This window comes from Aegilops tauschii, chromosome 7 (assembly GCF_002575655.3).
Source record: "Aegilops tauschii subsp. strangulata cultivar AL8/78 chromosome 7, Aet v6.0, whole genome shotgun sequence".
Lineage (NCBI taxonomy): Eukaryota > Viridiplantae > Streptophyta > Magnoliopsida > Poales > Poaceae > Aegilops > Aegilops tauschii.
The window spans coordinates 424,666,129-424,685,528 of record NC_053041.3 but is presented as its reverse complement, the minus strand read 5'-3'; the positions used below and the strand labels follow the sequence as shown (position 1 = coordinate 424,685,528).

The following is a 19,400-nucleotide window of genomic DNA, read 5'->3' as shown; positions in this document are numbered from 1 at the left end:
CATGTGTGTGTCTCTCTCAAAAGTTTTGTACAGCAAGGATGATTGTGGTAAACTAAAAAGCAAAGACTCAAATCATACAAGACGCTCCAAGAAAAACACATATCATGTGGTGAATAAAAATATAGCTCCAAGTAAAGTTACCGATGGAAGTAGACGAAAGAGGGGATGCCTTCCGGGGCATCCCCAAGCTTTGGCTTTTTGGTGTCCTTAGATTATCTTGGGGTGCCATGGGCATCCCCAAGCTTAGGCTCTTGCCACTCCTTGTTCCATAATCCATCAAATCTTTCACCCAAAACTTGAAAACTTCACAACACAAAACTTAACAGAAAATCTCGTGAGCGTTAGCGAAAGAAAACAAAACACCACTTGAAGGTACTGTAATGAACTCATTATTTATTTATATTGGTGTTAAACCTACTGTATTCCAACTTCTCTATGGTTTATAAACTATTTTACTAGCCATAGATTCATCAAAATAAGCAAACAACACACGAAAAACAGAATCTGTCAAAAACAGAACAGTCTGTAGTAATCTGTAACTACGCAAACTTCTGAACTCCAAAAATTCAGCCAAAATAGGACGACCTATACAATTTGTTTATTGATCAGCAGTGATTGGAATCAATATTTTATCACGTTCTGGTGATATTTAACAATTATTTTCGTGAACAGAAAGTTTCTGGAATTTACAGCAAGATCAAATAACTATCATCCAAGAAGATCCTATAGGTTTAACTTGGCACAAACACTAATTAAAACATAAAAACAAGTCTAACCAGAGACTAGATCAAATATTTATTCCTAAACAGAAGCAAAAAGCAAAAACTAAAAATAAAATTGGGTTGCCTCCCAACAAGCGCTATCGTTTAACGCCCCTAGCTAGGCATAAAATCAAGGATAGATCTAGGTATTGCCATCTTTGGTGGGCAATTCTTCAATGAGACATCTATCATCCTTAGGAATTTCTTTCTTTTTATTAATTATCAAACTTCCAGGCACATAACCGAAAAATTCATTTGTGTCAAATGATTCCTTAATGGTAGCAAAAAGATTGGGATGAATACTTATAGATTTGAGATCCGCAGTTTCCTTACTAGAGGATTCACCCTTATTTTTAGGAACATACATAAGCTTGGCAATTTTAGTTGGAGGACTTGGAGTATTCTTTACGGAAGAAAAAGCGGTTCCCAAGTTGGTAATGATACCCTCAAGTTTATCGATTCTAGTGGAATCCTAATTTATTCTTTCATTAACTATGGGTTCCTTCTCCTTAATATTTTTCAAAGTGACTCCTACTTTAGATCCATATTGGGTAATTTGGTTGTGGATCTTTTTATCCAAATTTTCTATTAACTCTACTGTAGCAACTTTATTTTCAATAATTTCAAGTCTTTGCATTACATGCTCCAAAGTTAACATAGTTCCATTAACCAATTGAGGTGGTGAGCCAAACAAATCTATCATAGCATTATAAGAATCAAAAGTATGGCTACCCAAGAAATTCCCTCCGGTAATGGTATCAAGGATATATCTATACCAAGGAGTAGCGCCTACATAAAAATTGCGGAGAAGAACGGAAGTAGATTGCTTCCTGGTAGATCTATTTTGAGCATTGCAAATTCTATACCAAGCATCTTTTAGATTTTCCCCCTCCCTTTGCTTAAAATTTAGAAATTCATTCTCGGGAGACAACGGAGAAGATAGAGGACAAGCCATAACGACCAAGCAAGCAAAAAAGAGGCGAACGAAAAAGAGAGGGCAAATAAAACGGCAAGGGTGAAGTGGGGGAGAGGAAAACGAGAGGCAAATGGCAAATAATGTAAGGCGGGAGATAAGGGTTTGTGATGGGTACTTGGTATGTTGACTTTTGCGTAGACTCCCCGGCAAGGGCGCCAGAAATCCTTCTTGCTACCTCTTGAGCACTGTGTTGGTTTTCCCTTGAAGAGGAAAGGGTGATGCAGCAAAGTAGCGTAAGTATTTCCCTCAGTTTTTGAGAACCAAGGTATCAATCCAGTAGGAGGCCACGCGCAAGTCCCTCGCACCTACACAAACAAATAAATCCTCACAACCAACGCAATAAAGGGGTTGTCAATCCCTTCGCGGTCACTTAGGAGAGTGAGATCTGATAGATATGATAGGATAATATTGTTGGTATTTTTATGATAATGATGCAAAGTAAAATAAAAGGTAATAAAAATAGCTAAGTGTTGGAAGATTAATATGATGGAAAATAGACTGGGGGCCATAGGTTTCACTAGTGGCTTCTCTCAAGAGCATAAGTATTACGGTGGGTGAACAAATTACTGTTGAGCAATTGACAGAATTGAGCATAATTATGAGAATATCTAGGTATGATCATGTATATAGGCATCACGTCCCAGACAACTAGACCGACTCCTGCCTGCATCTACTACTATTACTCCACACATCGACCGCTATCCAGCATGCATCTAGAGTATTAAGTTCATAAGAACAGAGTAACGCTTTAAGCAAGATGACATGATGTAGAGGGATAAACTCATGCAATATGATATAAACCCCATCTTGTTATCCTCGATGGCAACAATACTATACGTGCCTTACTGCCCCTACTGTCACTGGGAAAGGACACCGCAAGATTGAACCCAAAGCTAAGCACTTCTCCCATTGCAAGAAAGATCAATCTAGTAGGCCAAACCAAACTGATAATTCGAAGAGACTTGCAAAGATAACCAATCATACATAAAAGAATTCAAAGAAGATTCAAATATTGTTCATCGATAAATTTGATCATAAACCCACTATTCATCGGTCTCAACAAACACACCACAAAAGAAGATTACATCGAATAGATCTCCACAAGAGAGGGGGAGAACATTGTATTGAGATCCAAAGAGAGAGAAGAAGCCATCTAGCTAGTAACTATGGACCCGAAGGTCTTAGGTAAACTACTCACACTTCATCGGAGAGGTTATGGTGTTGATGTAGAAGCCCTCCGTGATTGATGCCCCCTCCGGCGGAGCTCCGGAACAGGCCCCAAGATGGGATCTCACGGGTACAGAAGGTTGCGGCGGTGGAATTAGGTTTTTGGCTGCGTATCTGGTAGTTTGGGGGTACGTAGGTATATATAGGAGGAAGAAGTACGTCGGTGGAGCAATGTGGGGCCCACGAGGGTGGAGGGGGTGCCCTGGGGGGCAGGGGGTAGGTGCGCCCCCTACCTCGTGCCTTCCTGGTTGATGTCTTGACGTAGGGTCCAAGTCCTCTGGATCACGTTCGTTCCGAAAATCATGTTCCCGAAGAATTCATTCCGTTTGGACTCCGTTTGATATTCTTTTTCTGCGAAACTCTGAAATAGGCAAAAAACAGCAATTCTGGGCTGGGCCTCCGGTTAATAGGTTAGTCCCAAAAATAATATAAAAGCGTATAATAAAGCCCAATAATGTCCAAAACAGAATATAATATAGCATGGAACAATCAAAAATTATAGATACGTTGGAGACGTATCACGCCTCTTCGGACAACAATAAGTACCATTTGGGACTTATCCGGCATCAAGCTAATATATGACAGTGACTTATCACGACCCTCTCTCAGGGGCCCATCCGCCGATCATTATTTCTAATATATTACACTGTGTTTCTATTCCTACGTATGCTGCCGAGCTAGGAGTTGATCCTCGGGCCGATTTTGCGAATCGACCTGAGTCTCAGGGGCTACTAGGATCAGCAGTTTCATGTTTTCCTTCAGGTGCATCTCGGATTTTAGACCGACACACACCTTCAGGGCTACTGGTTATACATATTGAAAGGAAATAAATTTACACGCGTCGGAAATAAAATCCGCAAACAATAAGCCCATGACCGAGGTGCTGAACCACCTCGAAAGCATTTCCGGATATAGCTCGGATGCAAGTGGCTGGCTCCATAGAGGGCATTTTCGGCATTAAGCTCGGCTAAACTCCTTCGACTTTTTTGAACCAAGGTGATCTATGACACCTCGGATATAGTCCGGCGTTGGAGCATGGACATAGTGCGGTGTTGGAGCTTGGATACAGTCCGGCATTGGTGCTCGGCTACAAAAGATACCTTGAATGCAGTCCGGCTTTGGAGCTAGGATGCAAGAGCACACCGCTGCATGGGAACAACTTCAAACCCGACGTGTGGCATAAAAATAACAAGGCATTGATAAAGGCCGAAGACTTAAATGGCTCCTCGGATACCCGACGTGTAAACTCTTCGGATTCACTTCGGCGATCCTCAAGATCGAAGATGAGAAGATTTGTTGAACCAGTTTTCAAGACCGACGACCGAAGATGAAGAATAGTTCGGAAGAATCGAGGAGCGTCCCCAACTTGAAGACCGGTTCAGGGGGCTACTGACGGTGTCCTGGACTAGGGGGTACTCACCACGTCGTCTCCCGATCAGTTGGATTGGGCCAAGGATCCCCATGGAAGTTTACTCATGGGCCAGTTCGGACAACCGATAGGAGATTCCACAAGACTTGGTGATCAAGACAAGGACTCCTCTCCACCGACGTATTCGAATAGGACTCTTGTTATCCTAGGCCTCTGGTACATTATATAAGCCGAGGCCAGGCTAGTCGATAGATTATTATGACATTATTCATCATACCCTTAGGTTTTAGACCACAACATATGTCACGGCAGATGTCCTAGTGTGAGGACTTACTCGTGGAGCCATCGCGTGGAGGTTAGCTTAAAGGGGTTAAACGGGACAAAGGACACAGGGAGTTTATATTGGTTCGGCCCCTTGCGGTGAAGGTAAAGGCCTAATCCAGTTTGAGGTGGTATTGCTTATGTTTCGATTACCAAGGAGAGAATACGCTTGACCTAGCTTTAGATCTCTTGTTCCTTGCCCTAAGCCGCCGCCGGGTCATCCCTTTATATACACCGGTTGACGCCCAGCGGCTTACAGAGTCCCGGCCGGCTCATATACAACGTGTCCGGCCTGGTGACTAATTATACTTGCCTTACAATACAAGTCATACATATATGGTGGTTTACACTTATGGGCTTTAAGCCGCCTTTGGGCTTTGGGCCCTTTAACAAATCTGCTTTATGAACCGCCATCTTCAACATCTTCATGGGCTTTGTCTTGACACTACAAAAAAAATACACTTCCGTGATGATACGTGTTTGTCACAGTAGGTCACGTTTTTTGTCATGCATGTACATCCATGACGATTTTATGACAGAATCAAGATAGTCATACCTGTGCTGTCGTAGAAGTGTTCCATGACATTACCAAAATTATCATCACGGAAGTGTGCACTTCCATGACGATAAATCACGCGTCACAGAAGTGCTTTCGTCAAGGGTGACCGACATGTGGCATCCACCGTAACAGAACGCCGTTAAGCTATCGGGTCGGGTTTTGGATCCGATAACCCGTTAACAGCCCCGACCAATGGGGATTTTCCACGTGTAAAATCATCATTGGCTGGAGGAAACACGTGTCGGCTCATCGTTGGGACAAATGTCATCCACTCATTGGACAGAAGGCGCCTATGATACGTCGACACGTGGCACGGCCCAACAGAGGCCCATTCCTGTGAAAAGGCCGGCCCGTTTGACTTGGTCAAAAGGTGGCGGGCCGGCCCATGGAAAGCCTGTTAACGGCTTGTTCGCATATAGCCCATTTACAGCCCGCTAACCCAAGGCCCGTTACGCCCTATCCGAATTAGGCCCAGTAGCGTCATTTGGGCCATCCAATATGATTCCAGCCCGTTTTAACTTCTGGCCCATGTATGGCCCATGACGTCTTTCGGCCCATATGAGGCCCTATGTAACTCTTGGCCTATTAACGGACCGTGGTGAAACTGGCCCGTAATGAACAGTGTATCACTTTACACCCATTAACGGCCCATGGTGAAACTGGCCCGTAATGATCAGTGTATCACTTTATACCCATTAACGGCCCGTTATTCCGTTGGGCCGTTACCAGCCCATGTTATCTTTCGTCCTTCTCAGAGCCCATTTATTCTTGGGCTCATTTCCAGCATTCGTTTACTTACGGCCCGTTACTGTCATTTTCTGCTTGTGGGCCAAATTCAGCCCGTGGTTACAGTCGGCCCGTTTGTGGTCCATTAATACGTTGGGCCGTTTTCATAGCGTCATCAAATACGGCCTATTAACGATGGCCCGTTATGGTCGGCCCATGAACGGACGATTCCAACTCTAGCCCGTTTACGGCCATAATGCGGCCTGTTATCGGCCCATGTTTGGCCAATCGATCATACAGCCCGTATAAGGCCCATTGATGATACAGCCCGTAGAAGGCCCATTGTTTTTACGGCCCGTAGAAGGCCCATTGTTTCTACGGCCCGTAGAAGGCCTACTGTTTCTACGGCCTGTAGAAGGCCCACTGTTTCTACGGCCCGTAGGAGGCCCAGTGTCACTACAGTAAATATTAGCCCATGGTTATTGTGGCCTAGTTTTAAAAAATAGGTTATTGCAGCCACTAGCAAACCGCGGAAAAAGAACTGCACTGACTACAAGCAAACAAATAAACAAGACAACAAGGAAATAAATAAGCAAGCAACTTGGGCTAGGCTATCACGGCTATTACACATATTACATCCACTGGGCATCAAAGTTCGCCACCAGTGCAAATATAGGGAACAAAGCAGCATATAAATGCCGCAGCAAAACAAGTCCAGAACTGAAACCACTTCAGAAGAGTTCAAGAAACAATATCCTGGGTACCCATAATACTCGCAAGATGCTTAGCAAGCTTATTAACTTTCTCTTGTTTGGCGCTTAAATCCTCCAGCGCTTGTTGTTGCACAAGAAAGTACGCATCTGAATTCAGCAGGGACTTCCTCAGTCCTTCGGCTTCTTGCCGCAGCACAACTGACTGATGCATTTCAACTTGTAGCTGAGACTGAAGAAGCCGAAGTGATTCAGGTAGCGAGTTTGAAGAGCTTGTGCCAGCGGTACTGGCCAGTAACTCAAACACTACATCAATGCAGGACTGTGGGGTTTTCTCACTGTCTACAAGATCGTTTTTATCACCTTTCTTGGAGACCATTATCTGCATTACTTTCTCTACCATTGCATAGTGGGGTGCTCTTCTCCAATATTCTGTTTGCATACTACAAGAGAAACAAGCAGACACATCACAGGTTTAGCTTGTAGTATACGAAACTCATTTTGGTAAACCGGTTTAGTAGTAAGGTGGACAGGATAACAGCATGAAACAAACATATATCTATGTACTATGGTCACTGTATTGTCCATATCATTCTAGCTTATGTTCCCTAATCAAGATACAGACACAGTTCAACTCATATATTTTTAAGACACAGCAGCATAGACAGAATATAAGTGTGAGAAACTACATAGCATTGGCAGCACTTGTAATGTGCATCACATGAGAACTTAACTGTTTATACAACTTAAACTGGAATCAACATAGAGCAAGAAGTTAGAACAGCAATCCAGTTAAAGAAATAGGTTTAAAACATACCTGTTGCGCCATTGGAGTTTCAATTGGATCCTTCAAATTCGAAAGTAGTTGGTATGAGTAAATACAGTGATGCAACAGCAAAGGAGTATGGACCATAGCTATGGAATCTGACCTGAGAACAGTTGCTCTTCTACTTTAAACGTGGAGTTTGGGTTAGCTGTGGTGGTCTTCGTGCTTTGGGCACTGCAGTAGCTTTACAAACTGCTCGTGTGGGGGTACTCTGTGGTGGACATGGTGCTTTGTCAACTATAAGTGGGTTACTATCCGCTGGGGTTGCGGTTAGATGGGTTGTAGCTGGTTCTCTGCCCAACGGTGTAAGTGTACAATCTGGAAGAGTCTCGATTATGTGTGGTGGGGCTAGTTTGTGGGCCAGTACAACCATGGTTCTATCTACATCGACGGGTAGCACTGTCTTTTGTGAAGAACGGGTTTTTGCTCCCTTAGATACTGCCATCACCCCCTCCAATTCAAATGGCTGATAAACAAGAAAAGAAATTGAACGTACAGACATTGTATGATAGACAGATGTGGTAATTCACATAGATGTTGTCTAACCAAACAGGACAGCATGACACAATTTCACATATATGATGCCTAACTAAACAGGATAGCATGACACAGTTTCAGATATATGATGGATAACTTAACAGGATATAATAGCATAATTCAACATATGATGAGTACCTAAACAGGATGACATGACAAAACTATATGATGTCTTTCTAAAATAGGTTGGGATGAAATAATTCACATACATGTTGTCTAAGTATACAGGATGGCATGATATAATTGACATAATTGATTCATATACTAAGCAGCTGGCACTCGCATGTATGATCTCTAAACTAAGCAGATAGAATTCAACATTGTGCATATGATGTCTAAACTAAGCAATGCAAGACACCATATGCATCATATGAGAAATATAAACATTGCAACTTAGAGCATACACCTCAGGTGGGATATAGGACTGGTCATCTGTCTCTGAATCCTCCTCTGAGGAGCTCCCTGTAACCATCGAGATATATGCTTCAACAGGTACCATTGCCTGCTCTGAAGACCTTGTTTTCACTCCAGATTTTTCCATAACCGGCTCAAGTGGCTGATACACATGAAGAGCAGTTCAATATACACAGATTGTCGACAAATGGAATACGTAATGAAAAAAGAGATGGCATGAGATAATTCACATATATGATGCCTGGCTCCATGGCGGTGCATAATTCACATATATGATAATTGGCTGAAAAACATGGCATCGCATAATTCACATATCTTATATAGAAAGCAAACAGGAGGCATTCACACAAAGCATGTCTAATCTAAGCAGATGGCATGGCAATGCAAGACACCATATGCATGATATGAGCAATATAACCCAGCCAAGTTAGAGCATGCACCTCGGGGGGGAATACGACTGGTCATCTCTCTCTGAATCCTCCTCTGAGGAGCTATTTGTAACCACCAAGAAATCTGCATCGACATGTAGCACTGACTGCTCAGAAGACCTTGTTTTCACTCCAAATTTTCCCATGACCGACTCAAATGGCTGATGCACAGGAAGAGTAGATGAACGTATAAACATTGTTGACAAATGGAATACATTATGGAAAAAAATATGGCACAATACAATTCACATATACGATGACTGGCTAAACAGGATGGCATTGCATGAATCACATATATGATGCCTGGCTAAAGAAGATGGCATTGCATAATTCCCATATACTCCCCCCGTTCCTAAATATTTGTCTTTTTAGAGATTTCAAATGGACTACCACATACGGATGTATATAGACATATTTTAGAGTGTAGATTCACTCATTTTGTTTCGTATATAGTCACTTGTTGAAATCTCTAAAAAGACAAATATTTAGGAATGGTGGGAGTATGATATAGAAACCAAACAGGTGGCATTCACACGAAGCAAATCTAAACTAAGCTGATGACATATAAGATGTATAATGTAAGCAATGCAAGGCGCCATATGCATGACATGACCAACATCAGCATGCCAGGTTAGAGCAAACACCTTAGGTGGTAAACAGGCGTGGTCGGCTCCTTCTGAATCTCCATCTGAACAGTTATCTTCCTCTGGAATACAATCTGGAAATGCAGGAGGGGGGCCACTTTGCCCACCATGGAGTGGCGTCTGCATGACATTATATTCGCACGCAACGGTCTTCTCTTTTTCTCTACATGTTCAGTACGATTGTGTACAATATCTGACATGCATAATAAAAAAATAGTTAGATTTTGTAAGGCCTAAGGGTGCATGCAAAAATCAAGACTGATGGTAGCAAACGAGTGGATGGATCCAAAACTAATGATAGCAGGTAGATTATAGCTTCAGTTTAAAAAGATAGACAATGGATCATCTATTGTTTGTTGCCCACCCAACATGAACCACATAGAAGACCCCAGATGAACCAGATAGTAGACAGATACTATTCGTTGCTGGCTCGATATGAGACCCATGGGCAATTCAAAACTCAAGATTGAACGATAAAGTAGCAGGTAATAATAACCGATGTATAACGTAAGCAAACACGAAAGACAGCGACCTCTCTTCCGGAACTGTGTAGTCCTCAGGTTCATCTGCTCAGTCGATGATGGTAATGTAGTTGGCGTGGCTGCCGGCAACGGGGAAGATGATCTGAGGCGGCGAAAGGAAGTCTGCAGGGAGGATCTCTGCTGCAGTGAACGCTTTTGTCGATGGTGCACCTCAGGTGGGGTGGATGACGGCACCGCAGGAGCAGGACATAACACACAGAGTTTTCTTTGACGCCTATCTGAAAATGAAGTAAATCTGTAAGGGCTCCTTAGAATTGGAGGATTCTATAAACGCAGGGATAGGAAAAACACAGGAATAGGATAGGAATGCACGTGCAAAACAGAGCATTTGGAAACATAGGATTTCAGTCAACCTGGGTGTTTGGCTCACATGAATTGGAAGAACAGAGGAATGGAGAAACAAAGTGATGCGACGAGTGTACAACCTCTTTGGCATAGCCTTGTGGACCTCAGCATCATTGGGTTGGACGTGGAGGATGGTGATGATGCTGGTGTGACTGTCGGAGGCGGGGAAGAAGATCCGAGGCCTCTGGAAACGGTGCCGAGGGTACTGCTCCGCTGTGATGGACGGTTCCGTCGTTGGAGCAGCTCCGCTAAGGTGTACGGCGACGAGGCTGAAGCATGACAAGATAGACAACGTGAATCTGAAGTGGGACCCTAATATCATCTGCAATAGATGATGTAAAATACATCACCAAAAAGTGCTACTCCCTCCGTTCCTAAATATTTGTCTTTCTAGATATTTCAACAAGGGACTACATACGAAGCAAAGTGAGTGAATCTACACTCTAAAATGTGTCTACATGCATCCGTATGTTGTAGTCCATTTGAAATGTTAGAAAGACAAATATTTCGGAACGGAGGGAGTAGATGTAAAACACATCAGCCGCGCCACGGCCGCTCCGACAGATGCTGCTGTTCACTCTGAACTTAACTGAAGAAAATGAACTTCACAGTCGAAATTGAATTTTACTGTCGAAACTGATTGAACTAGTAACAGAGCATTGCAATAGATGTTTAGGGCGTTCGAGCACTAGTAGCAGAGAAGCAGTGATCTAAATCAGCAAACGCTCGAGCAGGGAACGCACTAGCAGAGAGCAAGTCGTGCAGTAGCACCGCGAGCGAGTGCTAAAGCAGCAACTCCTGTAGCTGCCGGAGGTCGTGCAGCAGCAGCAGCGCAAGCGAGAGCAAGAGCAGAGCAGCAGCACGAATGAAAGCAGGAGCTGTGCAGCAGCGCGACCGACAGCAAGAACAGAGCCGCAGCGCGAGCGAGAGCCGGAGCAGCTGCAGCTAGTGCCATTGTGGAAGTCGCCGCCGAGGAAGCAACGACATGGGGGAGAGACGCCGTGGATGATGTGGCCGGCGACGGCGCCGTCGATGGAGACACGCCATGTCTGCTCGGTATCGAGCACCGGCAGCCCCGTGAGATCGAATAAAAGATAAAATGCAGCGGTGAGTGCAGAACCTCCTTGGTGGCGCCGAGTTAGCCTCGGCTTCATCGGAGGAATTGGTGAGGGTGCTGTGGTTCCGGTGGGGCAGGTCAAGACGGCGCTGTGGGGATTGAGGTGGCGTGATAGACGAGGCAAACGTCGGGGCAGCTCCTTTGAGGTGGAGGATGGGGCGGCTGATCCGGCGGGACGACGAGATCGACAACGGATCCTCATCCGATGCGGTGGATGAGGGACGGCGAGCTGTTGCGGTGGACGACGTAGTCGAGGAAGAGTCTCCGGCTGGGCGGCGGTCGGGAGGCCGACGGAGGAGCATGGGGTTTTGCGGGTTTTGGCGGCCTCGGTGTACGAATGAGGGGCGAAGGGGGAGGGGGAGCCAAGCTTAGGGACGCGCTTGTCCGAAATGTAGGGTACGTTACCAGCGTACCCCCACCGGTTTTGACACCGCGACGTGGAGCTTCATTTCCGGCTGAGGGGTAGAAGGGGGATTTCGCGTGTCTGGGCTGCGGGAGCGATTTCGGATGAGGAGGGAGTTCTCACGCACGTCCAAATTTCGGGATAACAAGGCGCGGCGCGGGTTGAAGAAGCGGGAGTTTCAAAGCAGGTGAGACAAAAGATACTCGAGCTTGAAAATTTTGGGATAACAAGGTGCGGATTCCTTGTTCGGCAGAACAAACTTAACGTGTAAAAAAACAATTCATACAAGACACAAGAGAGTCATGTCCCCCTTTTACTATATTGCTATAGATGCCATTGAAAAAACTACAAGAAAAATGTAAAAAAAATCGGGAGAACAAGATTACCCTGCACAGTACCAAATCGATTCGCACTTCTCTCAACAACAACAAAAAACAAAGCAATTCCCACCAAAGAAAGAGTAATGTCCCTTTTTACATGATTACAGATGCCATGATCTCGAATTTCAATTTTTGAATCCACGTTATGTTGAATTCGAATATATCGTTAGGTGACCTTGCGGTTTATAATTGATGTAGTCGTACATTTTGATCTTCCATCATATATGAACATTTTACTCCACCATGTGAACATATATATTGTCGTCTACCATATGGACTAAATTTGAATCAATTTTCCTTATTTGAATATGAATTTTGTCAAGTTATACAATAATTTAAATATTATCTTCATAACAAAAAACATACATATAGCAGTAATCATATTTCACTATGAACTACATGTACCATACGCTCTCCAATTCAAATATTTGTATCCATTTTATGTTGAATTCAAATCATAGTACATTATTGGTCTAGGTAGCGAGATGTTTGGGATAATCTAAACCCTGTTTTCATACGTATAATTTCTGGCTGAATTGGGACAAGTTTTGGTATAAGCCTCTTGCAAAACCGGAGATTCTCTCAACAAGCCTCGTGGTTCCGAGAGGGAATATGTCACCTTTGTGTGCGAAACGATATACGCTGCCTCCCCCTGGTTTTATTTATAGAGGCAACATAGAAATATATGAGTGCCCTGTTAAATTTTGGAATTATTTCGGGTTCATTTGGCCTTTTTGTACATTAGTTGAGTTTCTGGACTTTTAATGTGCATAATCTAAATATGAATTGCATGCACATGCTCCGGTGCACCAAAGTGGGTTGAAAAATCACATGTGTGTCCTTGGTTGAATTTCTAGGTCCCATGGAAGAAATGAGAATGAAATTCAAACATCTGGGCGTCATGACTCGGCCGAGAACATCGAGAAACTTTGATTTTAAATTCATGTAAATCCAAAACTCGACTGGAAATCATGAAACTTGGCATGGTGTCATGTCATGGCACTAACATGTTGTGGTAAAAAATTGGGCCGATTTGGAAGCTCGTGGTTCTAAGAGGGAACGTGCCACCTTTGAGTGTGAAACGATATACGCTGCCCCCCCCCCTTGAGTTTCTTAACAAAGGCAACATAGAACTACATTAGTGCCCTGTTAAATTTTGGAATTATTCCGGGTTCGTTTGTCGTTTTTTATACATTAATTGAGTTTCTGGTCATTTAATGTGCATAAGTCAAATTTGAACTACAAGCACATGCTCTCGTGCACCAAAGTTGGTTGAAAAATCACATTTGTGTCCTCGGGTGAATTTTTAGGTCCCATGCAAGAAATGAGAATAAAATTAAAACATCTGGGCATCGTGGCTCGGCCGAGAACATTGAGAAACTTGGTTTTAAAATTCTTGTAAATCCAAAACACGTCTGAAAATCATGAAACTTGGCATGGATGTCATGTCATGGTACTACCATGTTGTGGTAAAAAAATTGGCCGAATAGGAACAGATTTTGGTATAAGCTTCTTGCAAACCGAAGCTTCTCTCAAGAAGGCTCGTGGTTCTGAGAGGGAACGTGCCACCTTTGAGTGCGAAACGATATACGTTGTCCCCCTTGAGTTTATTTACAAAGGCAACATAGAACTACATGAGTGCCCTGTTAAATTTTGGAATTATTCCGGCTTCATTTGGCCTTATTTACACTTTAATTGAGTTTTTGGTCATTTAATGTGCATAATACAAATTTGAACTACAAGCACATGCTCCCGTGCACCAAAGTTGGTTGAAAAATCACATTTGTGTCCTCGGGTGAATTTCTACTCCCTCCTTCCATCTATATAGGTCCTAATGCATTTTTCGAGGCTAACTTTGACCAAACGTTAGAGCAATAATATATGACATGCAACTTACACAAAGCATACCTTCAAATTTGTATGTCAAAGGAGCTTCCAATAATATAATTTTCATAGTATACATCTCATGTGCTATTAATCTTGTCAACAGTCAAAGGCTGTCTTGAAAAACACATTAGGCCCTATATAGATGGAAGGAGGGAGTAGGTCCCATGCAAAAAATGAGAATAAAGTTCAAACATCTGGGCATCGTGGCTCGGTCGAGAACATTGAGAAACTTGGTTTTAAAATCATGAAACTTGGCATGATGTCATGTCATGGTAGTACCATGCCGTGGTAAAAAAAATTGGCCGAATAGGAACAAATTTTGGTATAAGCTTCTTGCAAATCGGAGCTTCTCTCAAGAAGGCTCGTGGTTCTGGGAGGGAACGTGTCACCTTTGTGTGCATAATTCAAATTTCAAATACAAGCACATGTTCCAGTGCACCAAAGTTGGTTGAAAAATCACATGTGTGTCCTCGGGTAAATTTCTAGGTTCCATGCAAGAAATGGGAATGAAATTCAAAATTCTGGGCATCGTGGCTGGGTTGGAAACATTGAGAAACTTAGTTTTTTAATTCCTGTAAATCCAAAACACGCATGAAAATAATGAAACTTGGCTTGGTGCCATGACATGGCACCAACATGCTATGGTAAATTTGCAGTCCGATTTGCGAAGGTGCACACATTAACAATCAACAAAGTCATTTTGGAACAAGTGATGTCACGTTACAACACAAGTATTATTGAAACAGTGGGTGTCCTACTTACTAGTACCATTTACGTGCCGCCACGCGTCCCCATTTTTATTAGCTAGGAGGCGCCGTGCAGGGTAGCTATTTGAGTACGAGAGGCGTGCGATCAGACCCCTGCGCGTGCTTATCGGGAGGAGAGCCCTTTGACCTCCATCTGCCGTCCACCTCTCTCCCAAGGTCTCCATTAATGGCACCCGAGCCTTTTTTTAATGGCGTGGCTATGTCTCACTCGACTGAGATTTAAGAGAGAAAAAAGAAAATCTGAAAGCACGGAACTTGATGTAAGATCCGACGGACCTATATAGCATCTACTGCGACTTATAGCAAGACTGATGAATATATAAGGACGATTAAATTTTTTTTATCAAAGAAGGGCTTGCCCCTTCCGATTTTCATTACTGAAAACCACCACACTTCACAAGAAGTTCAGCACAACTCCAGCCTAACACAAAAGACTAAAAGCTACCAGATTGAAATCGCAACATCCCAAGAGGCCAACAAAGGCCAAACATCCGCGCTAGAACCCAACATTTCACAACCGACGACACAATCCACATCCTAAACTGATTATTACAACAAAAGAAACCAGGAAACTGAAGGAAGCCCAGCAGCAACTAGAAGAACAGCAACGCCAGGGTCGCCACAGCAAGAGTTTTCTTCATTCCAGCCTCGCAACATTGATCTTCCACAGAAAGATAAGGACGATTAATTGTCTTACATAATTATAAAGATAATTAAAAAAGCCACATGCGGCTACGCCCGAAATACACAAGGGCAAAAGAAGAAGGAAGACAAGGATCTGGCTCGCTGATCTCTACTTTCTTGATGCGTTGCTGCAGGCCGCGTGAACTAGTCTCCGCGGTGAGCAGCGATGAGCTCTTTCATGTCCTCAAGACGCTGCTTGAGAACATGCACGGATTCCTCCACCAGCCTTTGGCGCTCGTTGCAGAGCATGTCATTCTCGTCCATAAGTTTCTTGACGATGACGCCGGTCCTCTTCAACAAGGCACTGGTCTCCTCCTGCTGGTCTGCACTTCGGACGATCTTCTCCCTCAGCAGGTCGCGCTTGGCCCGGAGCCTCTCATTGCCCTCCCTTAGTTGCCGGATGACGCCGGTAGCCTATTCAAACGAGGCTTTAATGTCGTCCTACAACCTCGCCCAGCCGGAGATCTGATCCATCTGGCTATGGACGATCGCATGCATGCGCCTGTAACATTCGTCGCCTGCCCGCGAGAAATTTTCCTAGGCCGCCGCGGCGCGGCGGGACATCTCTGCTGCATTCGTGGCGCGGCAGGACATCTCTGCTGCTTCCGCGGCGTGGTTGGACCAGTCTGCTGCATCGACGATGCGGCGGGACCTCCGTGCTGCTTCAGCGGCGCGTCGGGACCTCTGTGCTGCTACTTCCACGCGGCGGGACATGTCGGCTGCTCTCGCAGCGAGGCGGGACATCTCTCGTGCTTCCGCTTCCATGCTCGCCTCTCTTTGGTGGCAATCTCTCGACCCAGAACTCACGCTGGCCATGGCAGACGCAAGGGAAGGATGCTGAATGACTTGTTTGTTTTTGTGGATGAGGAGTTGAGGAGGAATGTGCAGTCATCTTGGCATACTAGTATTTATAACCGAGTACTAATACGCTCCTAAGTGGGAAACGGTTTAGGTTGTGATCGGTGTGAACAGGTTTGCAATTCAATATAGCGTGGTACTAATACGCTCCTAAGTGGGAAACCGTTTAGTTTGTGATCGGTGTGAACAGGTTTGCAATTCAATATAGCGTGGAGTAATTTGGAATGTGACGAGACGCAAGCTCAAAATTTATTGATGGTTCTAGTTTCGAAGTGCAGCACTATTCCCGGATGGAGTACTTCTTTTTCTACTCCCTCCTTTCCGGTTTTATAGGGCTTATCTCAAAATTTTAGTTTTTCCATTTTATAAGGCTCAATTTGGTTGTTCCCCAACACATGTTCAGATTCCAAGGTGCATTAAATCATTGCATGCAAGTATTAAGAGAAAATTGACCAATGCATGTACTTTATGCATGCATGCATTGCAATTAATGCATTGATAAACATAATTTTTTGAGAAAAACAAGAGCATTAATTAGGTGCTTTTGCAAACTACAAAAAATATTCCACCACTCACCATCTTGGTTGGTGAGATTTTTGAATTAAGCCCTATAAACCTGAAAGGAGGGAGTACTGCTGTGTAGGTGCAATAACTGGCACTGTCGTATACATATCTTACGGTTAATGGGGCGTTCGACAGGAATAGCCGCGTGGCGAGCTCTAGGCTAGTCTTTTTTTCAGACGCATTAAACCTATCTCTCGGGACTTCTCGCACGCACCATCGTGCCACCCACAAAAACTTGTACTCTGAGTTTAGTAGTACGTTATACAGGAAGAGAAGAGGTGCACGCACGCACTCGTCCTCTCACACACGTGTCTGTTTTTTCTCGAAAAGGAGGATGATGACCCCCGGCCTCTGCATCTGGGAGTCACACACGCATCTGTAGCTACGAATTGTAGTGTTCTCAACCATCCGATTGGCTCTATCATGGATGTACCTATATACTAAAACATGTCTAGATACATCTATATTTTGACAAATGGAAGGCATGTATTGTGGAACGGAGGGAGTGCTTGTCATCAAAATGGATAAAAAGGGACGTATCTAGAACTAAAATACGTCTACATACATCTCCTTTTATCCATTTTGATGACAAGTAGTACTTCTTACCCAAAGGAACTTTATATCCAACAGACACAAAATATCCGTTCGACTGTTGGAAATTACTAATCTAATGTCGAAGTAATTGCTGCATCGCCACCAAAACCCACCATTTCTTAAGCTAAAGTAGACCAAGGTAATCCCTATATTAGCATATTACTAAGATAAACAGAAGGCACTGTAGAAACATTTAGGACGTGAGCTTGTCAATCTGAATGTGGAGGGACACAAGCTTAGCCCCGGTCAGCAGCTTGGGCGGAACTGTCAAGAAGGTCAGCTCCTGCACGTCGACGTCGCCGGGATCCTTGCTGCTTGTCACCTCCATTTCCACCTTGACGGTGTCGGTCGTGCCTTTGGGCTCCCCCGGCAGGCTGTTTGCCCACAGCTTGGCCACGTAGTGCGGCAGTGGGGACGCCCCTGCTCTGATGCAGACGACCGACACGGCGATAGGCGCGCCGATGTCGAGCACGCCGCCGACCAAGAAAAACACGCGGCGGTCCTCCTCCGCGGACAGCAAGAGCCGTGGCTCCGACAGTGGCACTTGCAGCTGGAGCACCGTGCCATACTGGATCCTGTGCACGGGCATGGGATGCGCGGTGCTGATGTGGTGGTAGAGCGCCGGCGGCGGGCCTTCGTAGCCGCAGACGGGCACGGGGCATTTGCAGGGCGCGAGCGGACACACGCTCTGGTGATCGGCGAGCTTGTGGTAAGTGACGTAGAGCCCACAGCCTTCATGCGGGCAGTCCACCCTCACCGATGAAAGGACGGAGTCCACCACCGCGTTCCGCACGTTGAAGCCACCGCCGCGCTCGCACTTCTGGCACTGCCGCTGGTTCCCGGGGCGCTCGACGCGGTAGTCCGCGCAGGCCAGGTGCCCTCCCTTGCACTGCAGAAATCAATCGAACAGCACATCAATCAAGAAATCTGCACCTTGCTCAATCTGCCGAACGGACGAGGTGTATTCGAACCTCATACACTGGAGGCGTCAAGGGGCGGAGGCACAAGGGGCAGTGGAGCACGGTGAGGTCCATCGAGACCTTAGAGAGCTCCATCGTTGGGTCCTGTTCGGTCTGCATGATCTCGCCCTCCTCGTGCACAACCATCTCTCGACTTGGGCCGGGGTATTACAAAGCTTTACCGTCACATATTTTATAATACTTCAAGGTGCATTAAATCAACACATGCAAGTATCAAAAGGAGAGTCACGGCATGCATGCATGCGTTGTAATTAATGCATCAGTAAACGCAAATTATTGAAATATATCGAGTGCAGTGCTTTGATGTGTCGCGTCAACTCGTACATCAACGAGAAGTTTGATTATCCTCTCCCTCGCGGACTTAACTGCACCTGCCTTTGGCTGTATGACAGGTTGGCCACACACCTGTCAGGCCCACCTGTCATACACGCAAAGGCAGGAGCGTCCCTCCCTCGCCCACGAGCGTGGTGGCCGGCAAGACTAGGAGAAGCTTTCGCTACACGCTCTCCCTCCCGCACGCGGTGGACATGCAGCAGTTCAATCGGTGTCAGATGGCCAGAAGCGTACTGTAGTACTCCCCCAGTGCAGTAGTACTCCATCATTGTTCGACTTCCCGAAGAGGCGAAGAGCCAAGCGCAGCCCGGACGCTCGTGTGGCAGTTTCATGTGTAGAGTAGTCTAGGATAGCATGTACCGTGCATGTAAGCTTAAAATCGTTGGGGTCGGCTCCATGCTATGTGGCCGTCATGAAGTTTTAAAAAAAAATAGCCTTCTGGCCCTAC

General features: G+C 44.9%; 1 protein-coding gene across 1 annotated transcript; it reads right to left on the bottom strand.

Moving 5' to 3' along the window:
- Positions 1-17,832: 17,832 nt before the first annotated feature.
- On the bottom strand, positions 17,833-18,745 carry LOC141027230 (putative E3 ubiquitin-protein ligase SINA-like 6). Its single transcript, XM_073504213.1, has 2 exons — positions 18,611-18,745; positions 17,833-18,528 (listed from the first exon to the last, which is right to left on the bottom strand). The coding sequence occupies exons 1-2, from the start codon at positions 18,743-18,745 to the stop codon at positions 17,833-17,835; spliced, it is 831 nt and encodes a 276-aa protein (XP_073360314.1).
- Positions 18,746-19,400: the final 655 nt, after the last annotated feature.